The sequence below is a fragment of the Pogona vitticeps genome, chromosome 2, assembly GCF_051106095.1.
Source record: "Pogona vitticeps strain Pit_001003342236 chromosome 2, PviZW2.1, whole genome shotgun sequence".
NCBI classification, from domain to species: Eukaryota; Metazoa; Chordata; class Lepidosauria; order Squamata; family Agamidae; genus Pogona; species Pogona vitticeps.
Window position 1 is genome coordinate 57,066,904 of NC_135784.1, and position 22,148 is coordinate 57,089,051.

General features: G+C 41.6%; 1 protein-coding gene across 1 annotated transcript in view; it reads right to left on the reverse strand.

The window, feature by feature from the left end:
• The window catches only part of PLXND1 (plexin D1), a 224,745-nt gene that overhangs the window by 142,214 nt on the left and 60,383 nt on the right, over window positions 1–22,148 (reverse strand). Inside the window, exons 3-6 of the mRNA XM_072989488.2 lie at window positions 21,752–21,883; window positions 21,101–21,201; window positions 16,261–16,390; window positions 1,020–1,194 (exon numbers count right to left, since the gene is read on the reverse strand). Of these exons, the coding sequence (XP_072845589.2) occupies window positions 1,020–1,194; window positions 16,261–16,390; window positions 21,101–21,201; window positions 21,752–21,883 (538 nt within the window). The remainder of the gene's footprint in view (window positions 1–1,019; window positions 1,195–16,260; window positions 16,391–21,100; window positions 21,202–21,751; window positions 21,884–22,148) is intronic.

Consider the following 22,148-nt stretch of genomic DNA (forward strand, 5'->3'; position numbering starts at 1 on the left):
CCACTTTCTGGAGACGAATAGCAGGACAGTATTTATTTAACATTTTAAAAGTTTATTTATTGAAATGTTTTTCCAATAAAGTTGGAAAAAATGTGTATAACTAAAACCATGTTGCTCTGTGCAATTCAAGGGAGAAATGTAAAAGCAAAATACCACTTAACAAAAAGTGTTAAAATGCTCTTCCAGTCACTGGCTTTTTACAGGCATGTTAATGGAGGAAACAGAATATATGTTCATAAATTATTATTTTTTAATTTATAACCACATAATTCTATAAACTGTCATGTACTTCTATAATGTTATAAAGCAAATTTTAAAACTTAAATTAAATCTTTTTGGTCACCAATACTAACCAACTTGCTAAGAATAGTGATCGTTGGAAAAGTTGTTTTTCCTACCTGTCAGTTAAATGGCATTTCATTGTTATTTCAATGTTTTCTTTTAAAACAAGATAACCAGAAATGTGTTCTTGCACTACTTGAAAACCCAAATATGAGTGATGAAACTGTATACTGTTAAATTGTAAAGGTTATATGAAATGCATGATGACATATCACCTGTCCAATAACTTACTGCTCATGTGAAATCTATGGCTCTACCCAAAAAACCAGGGGTAGACCTTAAAAAGAGCACATGAATGTTAATGGGCTAGCATTACATCTCTTACTTTTTCAAACAAATGACCCCAAATATTATCAATAAATATGCTGGTACTAAAACAAGAGTCTAAATGTAAAATATAAATGTAAAAAACAAGACTGTAAAAGTAACCTCTATCCCCATTTGTGTTGTTAAACATAATTATTTATTGTTATGCTCTCTGTATGGGGCATATGAGTTTATACACTCCCTCAAAACAACAAACTTACTAATAAAAAAGAAAATCTTTATTGGAGAAGAGCTTTGAATGTAAATGGTTTTGCTTAAGAGAGGGACCGTGTAAATTCTTCAACAGAAAATTAGAATACAATAAAATTACAAATATGAAATTAAATATTAAATATTCGCTAGTTGCTTACCTTGATTGGATGGGAAGGGTGGATATTTTTCTCTGGGAAGAAAATTGCAGTAAACAAATTGGTTCCAAGATTGTGCAGCAACTTTAGCTACCGTCTGGATATTATTTCCATAATCACAAGACATCTCCATTCCATTCAGACTTGGAATATTCCCATTTATTTGGATGATCATGCCCTAAAAGTGGACCAAATAATGATAATAAAAATGGGGAAGTAGATGATTTGTTGAAGTTTAAATCTCATTGACCAATGTGGTTAGGAAACAAGATGGCAAAATGTGGTCACTTAATTCATTTTATTTTTAAAAATTATTATTATTATTATTCAAAAACACCAGGCACAGTCAATCAAAATTGTAAAAACATTGACTGATATTCTGGAGGTTGAGTCCAGAAAAAGTGGAATTTTTTTCTTGTTAGGTTGAAATGTTTCACTAGCTTCTTCAGCCTGAGGAGACCTGGTAGGAGATGCCTGATACATCTTCCACATTGGTTTTACTTTCTCCTGGTCTGAATAGGCAGGTTAGAAGGACAAAGGACTGGGGGTGAGGGATAATCCCACTTCTCCAGTCCTTCTCCACCCATTGTCATGGGTCATTAACAGTCATGAATTAACAGTCTTTCTGGCGTGTGTGGTCCTGATCTTTCTGGGGACAGATGAAAGGGCGGCATGATAAATAAGAGACAGATTGCATCTAAGGCCTCCAGTCCTGCTGAGTGAGGGATTTTTTACATGTGCACATAGAAAATTTCTCACTCCAACAGGGTAGAGGCCTTAGAGGCAAATGAACTCCTGGCCACTTTTCTCCTCAAGATGACCCAAGGCAGCTTACAATGGTAATACAGACAATACTAAAAGTCAAATAAATTACAACTATTACAATATTTAAAACCAATTAAATCAGCATTCTATTGTTTGAAAATAATTTCAAACAAATTTTAAAAATACATTAAAAATGAAAATATGTAACAGTTGTGTTTTTAAAGTTCCCTCATACATAGTTAGTTACAGAAGAAAACCACTTTTTAAGAGAAAGGTCTTTGGCTGTTTGTGGAAGGCCAGCGTGACCTCCCATGGGATGCAATGTAAGGCATACCATAGGTCGCCATGAAGGATGCAAACATAGTCACATTGTACAAGTAAAAAGGAGACAGGGGTGACTGCAATAACTACAATGCTCTTCTCAGCATTCTCGGGAAGCTGCTTGCCCGTGTTGTGCTGAAGAGGCTCCAAGTGCTTGCAGACAGAATCTATCACTGTGTGGATTTCATGCTAATAGATCCACCACTGACGTGGTATTTTCTCTCAGACAGTTGCAGGAGAAATGTAGGGAACAACAACAGCCACTCTTTGTGGCCTTCATAGGTCTCACAAAGGCCTTTGATTTGGTCAGTATGGATGGTCTTTTTAATATACTTCCCAAGATTGGATGTCCATCTCGACTCCTTAATATCATCAGGTTCTTTCATGAGGGAATGAAGGGTTCTGTAGTTTTTGATGGTTCAACATCAGATCCTCTTGACATGCAAAGCAGAGTGAAACAGGGTTGTGTCTTCGCACCAACACCTTTTAGGATCTTTTTTGCTGTCATGCTGAAGCATGCTTTAGGAACTGCAACAGAAGGTGTCTATCTCCAGAATAGATCAGATGGAAAGCTCTTTAATCTCTCAGACTGAAAGCAAAGACCAAAGTCCAACTGAAATGCATGCGGGACTTCCTGTTCGCCAATGATGCAGCAATTGTTGCCTATTCTGCTGAAGACCTCCAAAAACCCATGAATCATTTTAGCAAGGCCTGCCAGGACTTTGGACTAACAATCAGCCTGAAGAAAACACAAGTCATGGGCCAGGGCGTGGACTCACCTCCCTCTGTTACTATCTCCACGCAAGAACTGGAAGTTGTTCATGACTTTGTGTAGCTTGGCACAACGATCTCTGACACACTCTCTCTAGATGTCGAGCTGGATAAACGAATTGGCAAAGCACCTACCATGTTCTCAAGACTCACAAAGAGAGTATGGCTCAATAAGAAGCTGACGACATACACCAAGATCCAGGTCGATAGAGCCTGTGTCCTGAGCACACTCCTGTACTGCAGTGAGTCCTGGGCCCTTTGTGCATAGCAGGAGACGAAGCTGAACACCTTCCATATGCGTTGTCACCTGGCAGCACAAAGTTCCAAATAGAGTAGTCCTAGAACGAGCTGGAATTTTTAGCATTTATACATTACTGAAACAGTGATGTCTATGTTGTCTTGGGCGTGTTATGAGAATGGCTGATGGTTGGATTCCAAAAGATCTCCTGTATGGAGAATTAGTGCAGGGAAATTGCCCCAGAGGAAGACCACAGCTGCGATACAAGGACATCCGCAAGCAGGATCTGAAGGCCTTAGAAATAGACCTCAACAGATGGGAAACCCTGACATCTGAGCATTCAGCCTGGAGGCTGACGTTGCATCACGGCCTCTCCCAATTTGAAGAGACCGTTGTCCAGCAGGCTGAGGCAAAGAGGCAGTTACAAAAGCAGCAAAACGAGGGAGCTGGACAGGGGACAGAGTGGATTTGTCTTCAGTGTGGAAAGGATTGTCACTCTCAAATTGGCCTTCTCTGTCACACCAGACGCTGTTCCAAGTCCTTCATACAGTGCACGTTACCATAGTCTCTTGAGACTGAAGGATGCCTAATCTAATATCACCATGGCTAGATCAGACATCTCAAGCAATGGGTGTATCTGGCCCATTAATTTTAAGTGTGCAAATGCACTTCTGACTACCATTGAAATCTGGGCACCCAGGCTCAGAAACAGGAGCACACTCAAGTGATGAACCTGTAGATTCAGGGGGAGTGTAACCACATCTAGCATAGGTGCAACCCTATTCCATGATCTGCCTCATAGCTAGCAGGAGCACTTCTCTTTTGCTTGGATTAAGCTTCAGCTCATTTTGTTCAATCCATTCCATTACTAACACCAGACACTAATTTAGAACTGGAACAGTTTCCTCAGATTTAAACGAAGGATTTCTGGTAAACAAGATGGCAAATCAGTGTGAAAGGGTCCATTATACAACCTACTCGTCAACAGAAAAAGACTGCATGGAGATCAGATTATCCGGCTATTCCTTTGGGGTTCCATAACTTGATTTTTTATATACTGTCAGAGCAGTAAAATCAGCTGGTGTACATTATCCATAAAACAGGCAGTTATTTTCTTCAAATATATGGATATCTTCCAATAATTATGTCCCATTTGTTGCTATTGTTTCATCATTAAATCATGTCTGACTCTTAGTGACCCCATGGACCAGAGTACGCCAGGCCCTCCTGTCTTCCACTCTCTCCCGGAGTTGTGTCAAATTCATGTTGGTAGCTTCAATGACACTGTCCCCATCTCATCCTCTGTCGTCCCCTTCTCCTCTTGCCTTCACACTTTCCCAACATCAGGGTCTTTTCCAAGGAGTCTTCTCTTCTCATGAGATGGCCAAAGTACTGAAGCTTCAACTTCAGGATCTGTCCTTCCAGTGAGCGAGGACTCAGGGTTGATTTCCTTCAGAATGGACAGGTTTCATCTCCTTGCAGTCCAGGGGACTCTCAAGGGTCTCCTCTAGCAACACAATTAAAAAGCATCAATTCTTCAGCAGTCAGCCTTCCTTATGGTCCAGCTCTCACTTCCATACATCGCTACTGGAAAAAACCATATTTTTGACTATGCCGACGTTTGTCGGCAAGGTGATGTCTCTGCTTTTTAAGATGCTGTCTAGGTTTGTCATCTCTTTCCTCCTAAGAAACAGGAGTCTTTTAATTTTATGGCTGCTGTCATGATCTGCAGTGATCAGGGAGCCAAAGAAAGTAAAACCTGTTACTGCCACCATATCTTCCCCTTCTATTTGCCGGGAGCTGATGGGACCAGTGGCCATGATCTTAGTTTTTTTCATGCAGATCTTCAGACCATTTTTTGAGCTCTCCTCTTTCACCCTCATTACAAGGTTCTTCAATTCCTCCTCAATTTCTGCCATCAGAGTGGTATCATCTGCATATCGGAGGTTGTTGATATTTCTTCCGGCAATCTTAATTCCGGCTTGGGATTCCTCCAGTCCTGCCTTTCCCATGATGTATTCCGCACATAAGTTTAAAAAGAAGAGAGACAATATGCAGCCTTGTTGTACTCCTTTCCCAATTTGTGAACCAATCAGTTGTTCCATATCCAGTTCTAACTGTTGCTTTCAGTTCCATATACAGATTTCTCATGAGATAGATAAGGTGGTCAGGCACTCCCATTTCTTTAAGAACTTGCCATAGTTTGCTGTGGTCCACACAGTCAAAGGCTTTTGCGTAGTCAATGAAGCAGAAGTAGATGTTTTTCCGGAACTCTCTGGCTTTCTCCATAATACAGTGCATGTTAGCAATTTGATCTCTAATTCCTCTGCCCCTTTGAAATCCTGCTTGTACTTCTGGATAATTCTGTGTGTCCCATTTAATTGATTCCAATTTATGGTGGCTATCCCAGAGTTTTAGCCTTTTGTTTCTGATCATGGGGCATTCTTGGCAAAGATACTGGAGTGGCATTGCCAATATCTACTCCAGATGGATTGCGTTTAGTCGGAACTCTCCACTATGACCTGTCCGTCTTGGGTGTCCCTGCATGGCATAGCCCATAGCTTCCCTGAGTTACTCAAGCCGCTTCGCCATGACAAGGCAGCAGTCCCTGAAGGACAGATCCTGAAGCTGAGGCTCCAATACTTTGGCCATCTCATGAGAAGAGAAGACTTGGAAAAGACCTTGATGGTAGGAAAGTGTGAAGGCAAGAGGAGAAGGGGACGACAGAGGATAAGATGGTTGGACAGTGTCATCGAAGCCACCAGAATGAATTTGACACAACTCCGGGGGGCAGTGGAAGATAGGAGGGCCCCGTGTGCTCTGGTCCATGGGGTCACGAAGAGTTGGACACGACTAAACGACAATCCCAGAGTTTTATAAGCATAAAGTATTCAGAAGTATTTTGTTGGTCCTGCCTCTATTAGTCCTCTACAGTGGGGTCTCTACTTAAGAACGTCCCTACTTAAGAACAATCCAACTTAAGAACAGCTCCATTTGCTAAATTTTGCTTCTACTTGAGAACAGAAATCCAAGATAAGAACAGGAAAAAAAAACCTTTCCTGCTCTTTTTTTAACCTTTGGTCATCTTAGTTTAAAAAAAAATTCTCCCCCTAGTGGTAGAGTACGTATTAACCAGCTTTGCATTAGTTCCTATGGGAACTAATGCTTCAATGTACGAACGCACCTCTACATAACAAAAAAACCCAGCCAGAACGGATTAATTGGTTTTCAGTCCATTCCTATGGGAAATTTTGCTTCAACTTAAGAACGTTTCAACTTAAGAACACCATTCCAAAACGGATTAAGTTCTTAAGTAGAGGTTCCACTGTAGTTTCTATGGACGGAAAAGAGCAGATATGGATTAAATGGTTTTCAATGCATTCCTATGGGAAATGCAGATTCAACATAAGAACTTTTCAACTTGAGAACCACCTTCCAATACGGATTAAGTTCTTAAGTAGAGACCCCACTGTATTAGTTTGCCCAGTGCCACACAAGTGGCAGGACACATAGCCTCACCAACCACGTTTGTTCTGGGTGATTTCAGCTAGCCTGAAATCTCTGGCCCCCAGTCTGCCCAACCCACTGAGCTGCATCAGCTCATAAGGATGTTTCTGCCTAGCTTCAAACCTGGCCTTTTTATATGTGGGCAGATTTAAAAGTCATCCAGTATTTGGTAAATACTTGGTAAATCAAATGAAAAATGAAGACACAGTGTCAATGCTGCTGAGTAGATATACATAGGATCAGTCTCCTTAGTTCTTTATGGGTCAACTTTCTTTTAGCACAAACTTTTATAACTGACAAGCTACTTTCTAAAATGTGTCAAATGAAGGAAAAAGCAGTAGCTAATCTAAATCTGATAACACAGCATCTGAATATGCATATGCAAAAATGCTCACAGCTGAACTAAATGCTACAGAGAGCTCACTATAAGTGTAATTTCTTAAAGGTCAGAAACCGTAGGAGTACATTCCCTCAAAGTTTTTTGTTCCATAGTTTTCCAAATTAGCTTCCTTCCTTTGTGTGTGTGTGTGTGTGTGTGTGTGTGTGTGTGTGTGTGTGTGTGTGTGTGTGTGTGTGTGTGTGTGTGTGTGTGTGTGTGTGTGTGTGTGTGTGTGTGTGTGTGAGAGAGAGAGAGAGAGAGAGAGAGAGAGAGAGAGAGAGAGAGAGAGAGAGAGAGAGATACCGGTCATCGGGAGTATGACAGCATCCGATCCGATTTGATCCTTGTGTACAGTCTACTGTGTCAGTGAGCTTCAATGTAACTGATAGAGTTTGATGCCAGAGGAAATCTGTAACCTCAAATACTATGGCACTCCATGATTCTTTACTGACATAGGTGGAAAAAGGAACTCATCTTGAATCTAGTTTAAGATTTAATTTGGACATTGCGGTTTTGAAACTGAACATTGAACAAAATATTCTAAATTTACTTATTCATTTGAACCAATTGATTACCTAGTTATTTTAAAATTTACAAACTATCTTTTTGTTAAGGACTAAAAGCAGTTTATTGCAAAAAACATGTTATTATATACAAAAAGGAAAAATTGAAGACTTTAAAAACATAATCTATACGAGTGATTAGAACAGTTTGAATATTCAGTGTAAGGACATTGGGAACTTAGCTCTGTGCTACTCTCCCTCAACTGCACCAGAGAGCTCTAGGATCCCTGGACAAAAGAATAAAGGATCAAACCCTTTATAATAGGGGACACTACTCTTGGGCCATGTGCTCTGTCCTTGCTTAATACAGCTAGGGAAGAAAACATGGAACGCTAGGCCTTTCCAAGCATGGCTTGCCAGGTGCAATATGAAAAATAAACCAGTTCCACTGGTACACATTCTAGTCTCAGAATTTATCCACCCCAGTGTGCTGTCATGATGGATTAGGACTTGAGAGACCTAGGTTTGAATTTCCACTCAGAAATGGAAAGTCTACTGGGGATATGGAACTGGTAAAACCAATCCTCACATATCTCACTCACCTTGAAATCCCTATTAGGATCGCTATACATTGGTTCTGACTTGATGGCACATAGCAACAACGATTTCCACAACAATTGTCTGTTTTATTGATGAGAACTAATTTAGGGGCAAGACAAGGTAGTTATGTTCAATGGCAAACATTTCTTCATATGGTTTTCACCAAAAATCTAGGAAAGAGAGGTTACTTACCTGTAACCATTGTTCTTCGAGTGGTACTCTGTGAATCCACACAAATGGGTTAAACTGCGCCTGTGCAGGACTCCTTGGAATATTCTAGTGCTAAAATAACAAGTGAAACGTCTCTCTGTATTGCGCATTCTCCGCCCACCCGGTACCTCAGTTCCGAATATCCGCTCTGTAATGGCTCTGAAATTTAAATGCCAAAAACAGTCATGACGGATAGTGGGGAGGTTGGGCGGGATGTGTAGATTCACAGAGGATCACTCAAAGAACTATGGTTACAGGTAAGTAACCTCTCTTTCTTCTTCGTGGTCTCTGTGAATGCACACAAATGGGTGACTAGCAAGCTCACTTACCGGAAGGAGGGCCATCAAAGTAGAACCACAATCAGCACAGTCCTTCCGAAACTTGCTTCTTTCCTTGCTCTGACATCCAGGCCATAATGACTAGCAAAGGTCAGTGGTGTAGCCCAGGTTGCTGAGCAACAGATGTCAGAGAGTTCAACACCATGCAGCCATGCAGTGGAAGCAGCCATGGCTCTGGTGGAATGCACTTTAAGCACCTCTGGTGGAGTCTTGCCAACCAGGTCATAGGCTAAAGCAGTGGTCCCCAACCTTGGGCCACCAGATATTCTTGAACTGCAACTCCCAGAAGCCTTCACCACCACCTCAGCTGGCCAAGATTTCTGGGAGTTGAAGTCCAAGAACATCTGGAGGCCCAAGGTTGGGGACCACTTAGCTAAAGCAATGGCAGAAACCACCCATCTAGAAATTGATTGAGAAGAAGCTGGATGAGCTTTTCGAGGTCCATGAAAACAGACAAACAATCTGGGAGATTTGCGAAAGTCTTTAGTTCTTGACACATAAAAGGCCGCAGCCTGACAAACATTGAGGGAATGGAGCATGTGCTCAACATCTGAAGAAGGGTTGGCAAACAATGTTGAGAGAATCAAAGGCTGATTAACATGAAATTCTGAGATAATCTTGGGAAGGGATGAAACATCAGGATAGAGAAAAACTTTCTCTGGGTAAAATTGAATATAAGACTCATCAACCCATCGTGCGGCTAATTCACTTGCCCTTTGTGCAGACGTGATGGTCACCAAAAACAAAGTCTTTAAGGACAATAATTTCATAGAAGCAGTAGCCATTGGCTCGAATGGGGAGCGTGTGAGCACCTTCAGGACAATCTGAAGAGACCATTGAGGAGTTGGAGGTCACACAGGAGGACAAATATATCAGAGACCTCGAAGGAATTTCTTTACAGTAGAGTGAGAAAACAAATGAGAAGCATCCAAATCTACAAGTTTATATGAGAAGATGGCTGAAATGTAAACTTTCAGTGTGGAATGCGCCAAATGCAAATCAAACAAATGGCATAGAAAAGTAAGAAGGGTCTTCAGAGAGGAACCGTAAAAAAAACTTCTTAGTTCAGCAAATTTGGTAAAGGTAGCCAATTTGTGGGAGTACAACAACTTGGTTGATGGTTTCCTAGCCTTCTCGAGCACCTCCTTTATAGCTGGGGAATCCTCCACAATGGGAGATGGAGAGACTCAACATAGGGGTGATATATATTGCCTCTGTCCTGAGTCAGGAGAGATGGTTGGGGAGGCAATCTCAGGTAATCAGTTGTTATGGCCTTGAGGGTGGTGAACCATGGTTGTCAAGGCCACCATGGTGTCACCAGAATGGCATCAGCCTTCAGTTGGCGAATTTTGATTATTGTCCGCTGGATGAGTGGGAAGGGTGGAAAGAGATACAAGAGAACAGCGTCCCACTGCACCATAAAGGCATCTCCCCAGGATCCCCTGCCTCTGCCTGCTTGGGAGCAAAACTGTTCACACTTCGTGTTGAACTGCATCGCGAAAAATGTCGATGGTCGGTGTGCCCCATCTGTTGCAGATGTGTTTGAATACCGAGTTGCTGAGGGTCCATTTGAGCATCTGAGAGCTCAGATGGCTCAGACAATCAGTCACATTATTGTTTTCTGTCGCCACATGGATGGCAATTGGAAATAAGTGATGGTTGTAGCACCACTCCCAGAGGTGGATCGACAGGTATACAAGGGACAAAGAATGAGTGCCTCCCTGCTTGTTTATGTAGTGCAAAGTGGTAACCACTTGTGCTCTGTGACTGATAAGTAACGGATGGAAAGCTCTGAAGGCTTTGATAACTCTCAACATTTCCAGATGATTGATATGCAACAGCTTCTCCAAGCTGGACCACTTGGCATGACTCTTGTGAACGCCACAGTGTGCGCCCCATCCTATTGTACTGACATCTGTTGTAACTTGAACAGTCAATTAAGGGGGCCTGAAAGGTTGACCAATCAGCAGATGAGGCACAAAGGTCCACCATGTTAGTTGACGTGCCAATTCTGGGGTGACCTGGAGAAGCCTTGCAGGGTTGTCTAGCAGAGGACTGAATTGGGAGATGTACCACGCCTGCAAAGAGCTCATCTTCAGCCAATGCATGTGGAAGCACAGATGTGGTAGAAGCCATCAGACCCAAGAGATGTTGAGTGTGATGTGCTGTTACTCTGGCACTGGGTCGAAAAGGATGAATAGCACACTGTAATTTGTGGATCCTTTTGGCTGGAAGAAAGATTCTGGCTCTGTTGGAGTCCAGAACTGCGCCTATATAGTCCATGGTCTGTGACGGTATGAGATGGGACTTTGAAATGTTGACTTGAAGGTCTAATTCTGTCAGTGTTTGCAATGTGAAAGCCGTGTCCTCTTGTGCCTTGGCATAAGAGCCAGCAACGATCAACCAGTCGTCTATATATGGGAAAACTATGATGTTGTTGAGACGAAGGTAGGCTGCTACTGGAGGTAGGCACTTTGTGAAAGTGCTTGGGGTGGTGGCATGGCCGAATAGGAGGGTGCAGAATTGGTATACCGATTCCATGAAAATAAATCTGAGATATTTGCAATGATGCTCATAGATGGTAACACGGAAGTAACCTCCTGCCATCTATAACAATGAACCAATCACCTAGTGCAAGTGGCACGATGGTTTCTAATGTGACCATGCGGAATCACCTCTAAGGAAGGTAAGTGTTGAGATACCTGAGGTCCAAAATTGGTCGTAAGTCTCCATCCTTTTTTGGGAACTGTAAAGTATTGGGAGTAGAAGCCATCAGTACCTCTTGAGAAGAAACGTGGTGAATGGCGTGCTTCTGAAGAAGAACAGAGACTTCTTCCTCTCGAGCAGGTGAATAGGAAGTGATCTTGAGATGACCAAGTGGAGGAAGATCTAAGACATCTAGCAGTTAACCCAAACATATGATGGTGAGCACCCAAGTGTCTGTGGTGATGTTGGTCCACTTATTGAAAAAGGGGGCTAGCCGGGGAAGGTGAGATAGATTGGACAGAAGAGTCAGTGGAGGACAGTCAAAGAAATTGTTTGGCCTTCTTGGCAGGGCAACGGAAATTTTGGCAATGTTGATCAGAAGGCTGAGGTTGGAAAGTCTTGGCAACAGAAGAAGGAGGAATATTTAATCTATCCTGAGGTTTATACTGACGGTAGGTTTGTTGGTAAAGTTGTTGGCATGATTGTTGGTATGACTAATGGGCAGTGAAAGGACTGTGCCATTGCTGTTGTTGAAATTGAGGTTGTTGGAGATAATAAGACCGAGCTGTTTTCCTAATTTTGTATAGATTTTCCATAACCTCATCTGTTTTTTCGTTAAACAGTTCGACATCGTCAAAAGGGAGTTCTTCAATTCAGGATTTGGCATAATCATTGATACCCAATGAGCATAACCAGGCATGCCTCCTCATAGCGATGGCCGATGTCATGGCCTTTGAAGTTGCATCAACAGTGTAGCGCGACGCTAGTTGTTGTTGTTTAGCTAGCGTCATCGCTTCCAGGTGAGTGTTTAGTGCTGTAGTTCTAGACTCCTCAGCTTGGAGAATTGGAAGAATTTTATTCCACAGCTGCCTCTGATAAGCGCCCATCGCCGCTTGATAGTTGGAAACTCGCCTAACGAATGATGCCAAGGAATATAGGCGACATCTAGCTTGTGGCCTTTCCTGTTGGTAGGGGTGACCTTAGAGCGGTTTCCTGCTCTGGACTGGTTTGATTATACAACTATTGAGTTTGGTACAGGGTGTTTATTGAGGAAGGGTGTATCAGTGCTGTGTGTTTTATAATGGTTCTTCACTCTTCTGGAGATCTGCAGAGAAGAAAGAGCTTGCACCCGGGATTCTTTAATGAGGTCTAGCATCACCGGTATGAAGGCTAAGCTCAGAGGAGGTGATCTCTCTTGATTAATATCCTCAAACACTAGCTTGTGTTTTTGGGTTGGAGATCTATATTCAATTCCAATGATTTAGTCATATGCATGATTAATTGCAAGTATGACGTGAAATCCTGAGAAGGAGAGGGAGGATGCATTTCAGCAGCATCCGAGTCAGGAGTGGGTATTTGAGTGCGATTCCTTGGACACCTCTGATTGGAGGTCTTGTTCGGACTCAGACAACACTGAGGAACTCCTTAATTCTATACCAAAGGATAGAGGTGGTGAAGGTGTGTGGTGGTGGGATCTTGACATGGAGGTTGTAGGTCGTGCAAGAGGTGCAGCCACTTCTACCTCAGGGGGAATGTATGGATCTGAGTATGTGCTTTAAGATGCGATACCGGAGGTAAAGGTACCAACGGGGCTCTAGGGCACTTTTCTGGTTGAAAAGCACGCTGGTCCTGATGTTGTCGCTTGGACGGAGGTTTCGCAGCCATTGGGTCAAGCTTGAGATACGCTCAATGCCGACGCCGAGGTGAGGGCGATAATGATGATTCTGATGACGCATACACGTATCTAACCCTCTTTGGTCTAATATAGTCCCCGGTATCATATGCAGGATTGATGTCGTATTGTTGATATCAATGTTGGCTGACACGTGGGTCCATTTCAACATACAGCGGCTCTTCATATTCAGCCAAAGCATGACGGATGCAGGGGCAAAGTAACCTCCCGATGTCGAAGGAGCTGTCAGTCGGGAGAGATTTGCCGACGCCTCGACAGATGTTTCTGAGGGGAAGTATGTTGTGGCAACTCCTCCGGTTCTGACAATTGAGCAACTGCTGCCCACCCAATAGTTATAGGGCTCGAATGGGCTGAGGCCAGGCTGGAAATAATGTCAACCTCAGAATGGCCTTGTGTCAGAGACAGGCTCGGCACCGATACCGATGCCTGTGTTCGTGGTTGTGGACAAAAACCCTCTTCCTCCGAAGTCAAATCCTAGATCTCCCTAGAAGGCTCCTCTAGTATAAACAAGAGCAGACTTACTCAAACCAGAGAAGGTTCGGTATGTTGCACCAACTTGGGATGCTTAGGCATCTTTTCTTTGACAACTTCTTTCTTCTTTTTAGGGTCCTTGACTGATGCCTTTGATAGAGATGCTGAGCTCGGTGCCGAAGATTTCTTTGACTTAGAAAGTTTTGAAGATGCCTTGGGAGGATAGAGTAGCCCGTGCTGGCGAAGCAGCAGGGTTGGGGTGAGGAGTCGGAGGAGTAGATGTAAAGGTAGGCTCCATGGTTGTTGGACCCGACGGCCTCAATGACTTTTCCCACAGATGAGAGCGTAGTCGTTGCAAACATAGTTTTAAGGCTGGTTTAGTCATCTTTTTACACTATTGACAGGACCTGGGCTGATGTCTTTCCCGCAAACAAAAGAGGCAGTGGTCGTGGCCGTCTGTGAACGGGATTTTATTCGCACACGATGCACACTGTTTGAACGGGCCTGAAGATGCACACTGTTTGAACGGGCCTGAAGAGGCTATAAAATTTGGTGGGTACCTGACAGATAGTAATGATCGAAAGAACTCACAGGAGACATTAACAGATAGTTTGATTGCAGTCCTAGTCAAGCCGAAATATCAGTCCGAGAAATAGAATCAAGTAAACCCAATAATACAAATCCAAATTGTAATCCAAAAACAACACAATGAACAGTCCAAGTTCAACTCCTAATAATCACAGTAATAACAGTACAGAATCAGAGAGAATAGAAGGTCAGGACAGTCCGGGTCAGTTTAATTGTTATCAAAAACAATCCGCAGGTCAATACCACAATTTTTTTATGCAAGAATTGGCTCAAGCGATTTGAAATAGTCTGATTGCAGCAGTGGCAAAAAGGAACTGAGGTACCAGCGGGCAGAGCATGCACGATACAGGGAGACGTTTCACTTGCAGTTATTTTAGCTCTAGAATATTCCAAAGACTCCTGCGCAGGCACAGTTTAACCCATTTGTGTGCATTCACAGAGACTTGCTGGTTTACTTTAACATTATATTAACATTTTTAATTTGTGTTGACTTAATAGCCCAAGGATCAGAGGTTTATAAGGAATATGGTTCAGTTTTTTATACTGGTTCTCATTTTAAGCTAATCCTCTACCTCAAAAGCAATTTTAATGAAGGAAGCTGAAGACAAATCTTCTACAGATTAATAGCAATCAGTATAGGTCTTTGGATTTGCCAAATCACGTTCAGAGTAACTCTCTTGAAATTTTGAAGAGGAGCAGATAACACAGTTGTCTCTGAGCATTAAAAAATATATCTGTTTAGGATTCGATGCTGAAGAAAACTACAGATGAAGAGTGAATTTTTAAACTGATAGTTTTTGAAAATGCACTCTTCCTCAGCTACCAGTTTTTGACCTGATATAAGAGATCACTGTGTGTGTGTGTATATATATAATACACACAATGATCTCTTATATATAATCAGCCATTTCTAGACCAACTTCGTCTATTGTTGTTAGGTTATAAGCCTGTCTGCAACCGACTCAGTGTGTGGTTTGTTCTCCTGGCTGCTGTTTTAGAAACATCATCTTTTCTATTTTGCCTTTAGACTTGCCCTGAATGGAATTTTAGGCCAGTTCCTCCCTGCTGGACCAAATGAGGGTCTCAGGTTAGGGACAACTTTAATGGCATAACTTCTTCTGAATGACTATTTGGTTCCTTAGATTAAAGGCTGCAAATGAGCCTGCTGCTTCACTGTAAGGTGGAGAGTCACCTCAACAGTGCTCATAAGGGTGTACCGTCCATCTCTCAGGCCAAGAAGGAAGCAGAAGAGACAGGAGTTATTGAAAGGGGGTTACAACAACTAGAAATAAGAGAAAAGACAGAAGAGGGCACTAATCAGGCGGGGAAGGGGGAAAATAAATAGGGGGAAGAGGAAGAGAGAGGGGCAGAGACATTTTGGGGAGTGGAGAAGAAAACGTAGAAAGAGCTAGTAGAATAGATTCAGGAGGATCCAAGAGTGGGTGGAATTTCAAGTACCTCGTGAGTACGCAGAGAGAGAATGGAAAGACAGGTCTACAGAAAGCAACCTTACTGGGGTGAGACTGAGGAGAGGAGACAGAGAAAGGAAAGCTTGAGTAAAAAGAGAGGAACAAAGAATGGAACAGCAGAAATGTCTAGTGAGCCCTGGGAGATCCCGTGGGCCCAGCCATTTCAGGCTCTGGAAGAGACAGAACTGGAAGAGGCAGAACCCAGGCTTGCCAAAGAGGGAGCCTCAATGGGGCTCGGTTTACCCTCCTCAGGGTTGGAGCTAATGGACAACACATCAAAAATGTTGGCCGCCAAACCAAAGTGGGTTCAAGAAGTTACTAGTTCTTCACCATTGTCTTATCATGGAGAGTTACCCGGTTTTAACTTACAATTTGATGTTGAATTTAGAAACAGACAAGCCAATTACAAATGACATTTATAACATGTTGGGCAATAAACCAGTTTTATCTGAGGATTTTGTCTACCGTCTACTTCTTTGAACAAGGACACAGAAAGGGAGGTAGGAGACAGGCGACAAGATCACATTCACTCAGGAAAATGACAGAAACCCAATAAAGCAAAATATTCACACTACAGAGGCCAATTTTGTCTTGGCTCTTGATAACATGGTAACATATCAACATTATTTGGAATAAATCCTTAGGAAATGTGATCTACATATAGTGTGAATCCCGTCTGACTTACCTCATTCTCTCTGTCAATGTTTATTTCTGAGGTTATGATGGTCATTGAAGGGCACTGCTGCACTCCTTCATTTGCGCTTATCCAGTAATAAGGCTCATCAGAATTGGCACATTCATGCTGCAGAGAGCACCTAAAATAATTAAAAATGCTTACAGTACCTGATCATTAAAAGTATTAATACTTCCCTGAAAAAAACCTGCAACTGTTTTATTTGCCACGTTATTAACACTTATTTTATGTAATCAATGTGAACTCCACATCAGAATTTTAGTTTCGATAAAAATCAAAGGAAATACATTAAAATAGGGAATAGTTCATCATTTATGCTTCTCCTACGTTGGTGGGGGGAAAATAGAAGTTAACCTTTTGAACTTTTTAACAAGCTCAGAGGAGACAGCTTGTATACCAGCTAGCTATGTAATTTTCTTCTTTTATTTCAAATGGTCTATTTATGTTTATCTGATTTTCTCTTAAAATAAACTTATTCTAGTAAAGTAAATTGATTATTCTGCTTTAATTATCTTTACTATGTTTAGATTTGTTTCTTAGATAAATATTTTGTTTAAGACTTAAGCTGCTGTATTTTAAGTATAAAATGGAAGTACAAGAAATGTCTTTGAGTCTAAGAGAGATGGAGAGACTCCATTTCATCAGCCCCCCAAAATTACTCCCAGAATATGGCAACCTGGTGATAGTTTGTACCTTTGGATGTTAAACATTGGTGTGAGGTTTCAATCCATTTAAAACCATACTTATAGAAGAGAGACATCTTTTGCATCTCTAAGAGATGTTCTTCCATTAATCATCCGTGAAATCTCGTAACTGGATTCTTCCCCTAAAAAACTTTCTAAAGCTCCAGTCAGAAAGATATTGATCTCATGTCTCTTTCAGAGAGATGTGGAATGGACTAACCAGTGAAGCCAAAACAGCGTAGTTAAAAAGTAAGGGGTACTGGCAATGTGGAAGGGAAGCTGCATGGCTGCAGAGATCACCATTCAAATAATGTAAATTGGCAATCGGTCTTCTAAACATTTTCTGCACTGTCTTGCATGAAGGAGTAGCCCGGTAAATGCAGCACATTTTCCTGATCTTCTTTAGGTTTCAGAAAGAACAAGGAAAAGTGTTCACAACTTGGTCTAAGTGGATGTGACAGACATCTTCAGGTAAAAAAAGTGATGTCTAGTCATCAGACTGCTTTATCTTTGGCATGGGCAAGAAAGGTGAGTTGCAATTTAGATAAAGTTAAGGGCCCATTGACCCTACTGATTCTTTTAACAGAAATCAGGAAAGCCATCTTAAATGGCAGAAATGGCTCACAACGAGAGATGGGGGTGTTCATATTTGTATACGAATATGCCCGCACAGTTGGCATTAAAGAAGGTTCAATCCATGGGGCCAGACAGTCCACTCACCAATCCGCCGCAGATGCGGACGGCACAATTCTACGAATGGCTCCACAGCATGCGATTCGCTCACCACTCTTGGCAGGAGGCGGGAGGATAAGTCTTGCTACAAGGTCGAAGAGTGGTGAACGGATTGCATGGTGCAGAGCTATTTGTAGAATTGTGCCGTCCACCTCCGCCTTGGATCAGTGAGAGGACCGTCCGGCCCCATGTGGCTGGACCCTTGTTAACGCCACCTGTGCAGGGATATTCGTATACGAACACCCGCCATCTCTACTCACAACCATGGATTCAAATTGATTGCATTTGAATTGGACCAAGCTGGACACCTTCAGTATTGATTTGCTACTTGATAGTTGAATGTTTGAAGGTGAGGTGTTTTAGCAGATGAAAACCTGTCGAGTCATCAGATTATTTTCAATTCCTACCAAAAGCTATTCAGCTGTAGAATGTACTGGACTTGGCTATATGCATCTGCAAGGCCTGTCTGTTTGAGGTAGAGAGTAGAGAGATGGGCACAAATGGGTGACCCTCCAGTGGGCACACATCCAACAGCAGCATCTCCTCCAGATGCGGTGGTTGAATGGGTGCCTGCTGGAAGGGGCAGGGCACCAAATTGCAGATCAACTGTTTAGCCAGAAAATGTACTGTACTGGATCACTGAACCAGCGGTTCATGCTCATCTCTGTTTATGATACGTTCCCCGCCCTTGTTATAACCATAATTAAAGAGTTGGAGCTGAATATAACAAAGGACATTATAAATTTGTTTTACATGTATTTTCAGTCATGGATTAAGTTGAAAGGATAAATGAGGTCTCATTACAAATAACTTTATGAACCTGTAGCAAGGCTGGAAGAATAGACTGGGCTACTGTTACTGTTATTTCTGGTTATAAACATTAGTCAGTGGATGCTGTAATGTTGGGAAAAATAACAACCTTGCATGCAACACCGGGTTTGAATGAGAGGAGGGAGCTTTCATAAAGTAAGCTGACTATCTTTGCCCACAAAACAATTAGCAAAGTTCTTTTTCCTGCCTCTGGCTTGCCCCTCCCCTCTTCCTGTTTATTTGCATTCCTTCCATTGTTTGTTTGCTCTTTCCTTTCCTTGATTTCCAACCAATGCAGACATTTTTCTGCTCTTGACTATGTGGATAGCAGGGTGGATTTAGTCTCTCACATGGTTGAGATGGCAGTTTCTTTCTTTTTCCTTTCGCTTATACTTCCGAATGTAACTGAATATCACAACTGTAAGGAAAAATATTTTGTTGCCTTAAGATATTTTAGAATGTTTTTATTATGCAAATTACAAGTTGCTGTGAATGCGGTGAACACTGAGAATTTAGGATACCTCTCACACATGTTTTTCTGGTGCCATTGCTTTTGTACGTTTTTTTTAATCTAATACTAACTAAAAGGGGGAATTACCAAAAGACCACAAGTCTGAAGTGGGACCTATAATACTGCAATAACATTTAGGCCACCTAGCCAAGTGGGAAAGGCATTCTTCCTATTTTATAACCTTTGTCTCATAGGCCAGCGAAGATACAGAGAACAAAAAGCCAGAGAGGTCAGCAACTTGCTGCTGTGAACCACCCAATTTCTTCTCACCACCTACAAAGTAGTTAAAGAATACAGATCATGGGAGAGAAACAAAGAGCCTTGAAATATTAAAACCCATGGTATGTGTGTGATCTGAGACAATTGGAAGTGGAGGTGGGTGAGACATTTTTCTCCTCCTTCTCCAAAGTGAGATCCAAGCGCCTGAGTGATACTTAGAATGTGTTACACTCTGACTGCACTGCAGCCAATATTGGGCTATTTGGCCTTTCTTTTTGATACCAATTCCTCCAACGCCACTAGGACACTTGAGATTTAATTCCAGAGGAAGATTCTGATGGCAATAAAGGGAGTATAGCAGATCCAACAGTATCCTTTGGTTGCTAACAAGTAAAAGACATTACAAATATGACATCACTTTCAAGGCTTCTTCCTACAGCTAAGTGCTCCAAGAAAGCATTTTTAGCTTCACAAAAGTAAAGAGAAAATGCTCTTCATTACATGCGAAAAAGTAACGACATTGCCAGTTGTTACATTAGTTGTAGAAGAAGCATTATTCTGCCCTTATTACGCCAGAAGGTAAGAAATTATAGGGACTTTGCTTATTTAATTCATTAGTTCCAAGCTCTGTAAATTTCACACTTTTCCCATCACAGGAGTTCTTGTGTAAGAAAAGCATAATTTACAATGACCTTCTAAAATCACTGGTAGACTATACCAAAGTACCCACACACACACACCATTGGGCAAAGCAATCCTTTGGCAAGCAGTAACCTTTGGATCCCTGCATGAATAATCTGATCCAATATTTGGTAGGGGGGAGGATGTAATCATTTCGCTCACTGGTTTGCTAGACAACTCAGAAAAAGTACGTCTGGAGCTGTATGCATATGCTAACCTGGGCGACTGAAATATCCTGGCTGACAGAAACTAAAGAAGACATTGTGAAGATTCTCAGTCATCCAGGTGAGGTTATCTGGAAGTTGAGTCATGGCAATTGGACTTCTTTCCTATTAGGCTGAAACATTTCGCTACTCATCCAAGTAGCTTCTTGACACACACTCTCTAACTGCCGGGGCAAAAGAGCTACAAAGAAGCAGCCTCATCACCACTTACAGTTAGAAATTTGAATTACCCGCCTTTTTCCCCTGCCTTTTTCTGGTTGTAAGTGGGGGGGTTCGTAAGTGGAGGCACCACTGTACAGTATATATCAGGCTAAGAAGTTCTGGGATATTTAGCCCATAACAATAATCTTTCGCAGGTGAGGTATCATGTTGCCCCCTAAAATTTCCTAGTGGAATGTCTTTTTATCATCCAAATTTTCAGTTAATCACTGCTATCACTGAAATTTTCCTAGGATCATTTTGACTTAAATGAAGCTACTTCAAAAAGGCCTTGACAAATCTCTTAATGGATCTTCTGTTTTATGGTAGAATAATAGAAATACGGATTACAAAGCATTTCTATACTGATTTTAATTAGAGATTGTACCGCTTTTTTATTCTTGTCAAACAGAATGCTGCCTGTTACTGCTTATTTCTTTCACAATATACCATTTTAATTGCTTATGAAATGCTTTTTCATAAACGATTATAGTTATAAAATATCCTTATGAAAAAAGTGTTAATTGTCTAAACAATATTTTTCAAACTCCTTTTGAATGCATTGGTTTCGGCCATGATAATTATTAGTTTAAAATAGGCTGCAAAAATTAGAAATGACTGTTGAAGACTGTGTCAACAACCGTAACAATGTCACAAGAACAGAAGCAAAGTGATGAAAATGACAGGGCTGGTAATTTCCCTTAATATTAGACAGTATTTTTCTGCCCAGAGTAGTCTATCCTAACAGGCTGTAGTGAATGAAAATATTGTACCTGGTCTCTAAGGAGCACCATCCACAGTAAGCATCAGCTGCAGCCAAGCACTCTGTACATGTAGCATATTGATCACATGCCGCTACTTTCACACGGGCTATCTGTACAAGAAAGAAAACCAAAGGTAACAATATATTTTAAAGAGTAACATGTTCAGAAATGCATTAGTCTGTTAAACAACAGCTCTTATTGAATCACTGACTGGACCTCAATTAGTATAGAACTTGTTTGACAATTCTGTGCCTTGCAAGATTGGGAGTGGCATTCTAATTTACACTGCCAGAGCTGTAATTTAAAGTTTGCTACTCTGAGCTGATTGTCCCGTCCTCATTTTGAAACTTGCTTTAAAGAAGCAAATCTGGTCTTGGGCAGCTGGCTGTGGATTCTGGAATTCTTATGTTTCTTCTACATCACTTGCAGCTCTGTAATGCCCACCTTAAGGAAGATGGGTGTGGAGTTGAAACATAATATGATTATGTTTTTCCCCCCAGTGGTCTATTAAAGATATCACTAACCCTTCGAATACTAACAAAACCTGATAATTTATGTGGAACAGTGAACTTCTACAAGTTTGTGCCACTTCATATCTCCCTCATATTTCATTCTTCAGTATTTTTGATCCACTCATAGTATTAAGAAAGTATGTGTTACCTGATGGGAAGTCATGAGATACAGGTAGCTGGAGTCAGAAGGATCAAATTGCATGATGGGGTGGACAGGTTCACTGTAAGCCACAGTAACTGACTCTCTGCTTATCACCTCCATAGAACTGTTCAGGTTAATCTGTCAGGGAAGCAATATATTTCATTAGGTCACCAACTTTGTTTTGTTTTGTTTGAGAACAAAGAAGGGGGAAGAAAATGAGTAATTTATTTTGGAAACTTTAAAGTCAAATATGAATTGGTCGGCCTATATTATTTCACACTGCAAGATAATATTTTACAGCATGCGTGCACGCACACGCACACAGAGAGCAATATAAAGCGAGCCATTTCCATAAAGAGAACATTTCCTGGGGAACTAGAAGAGGAATAGCATTGACTAGATT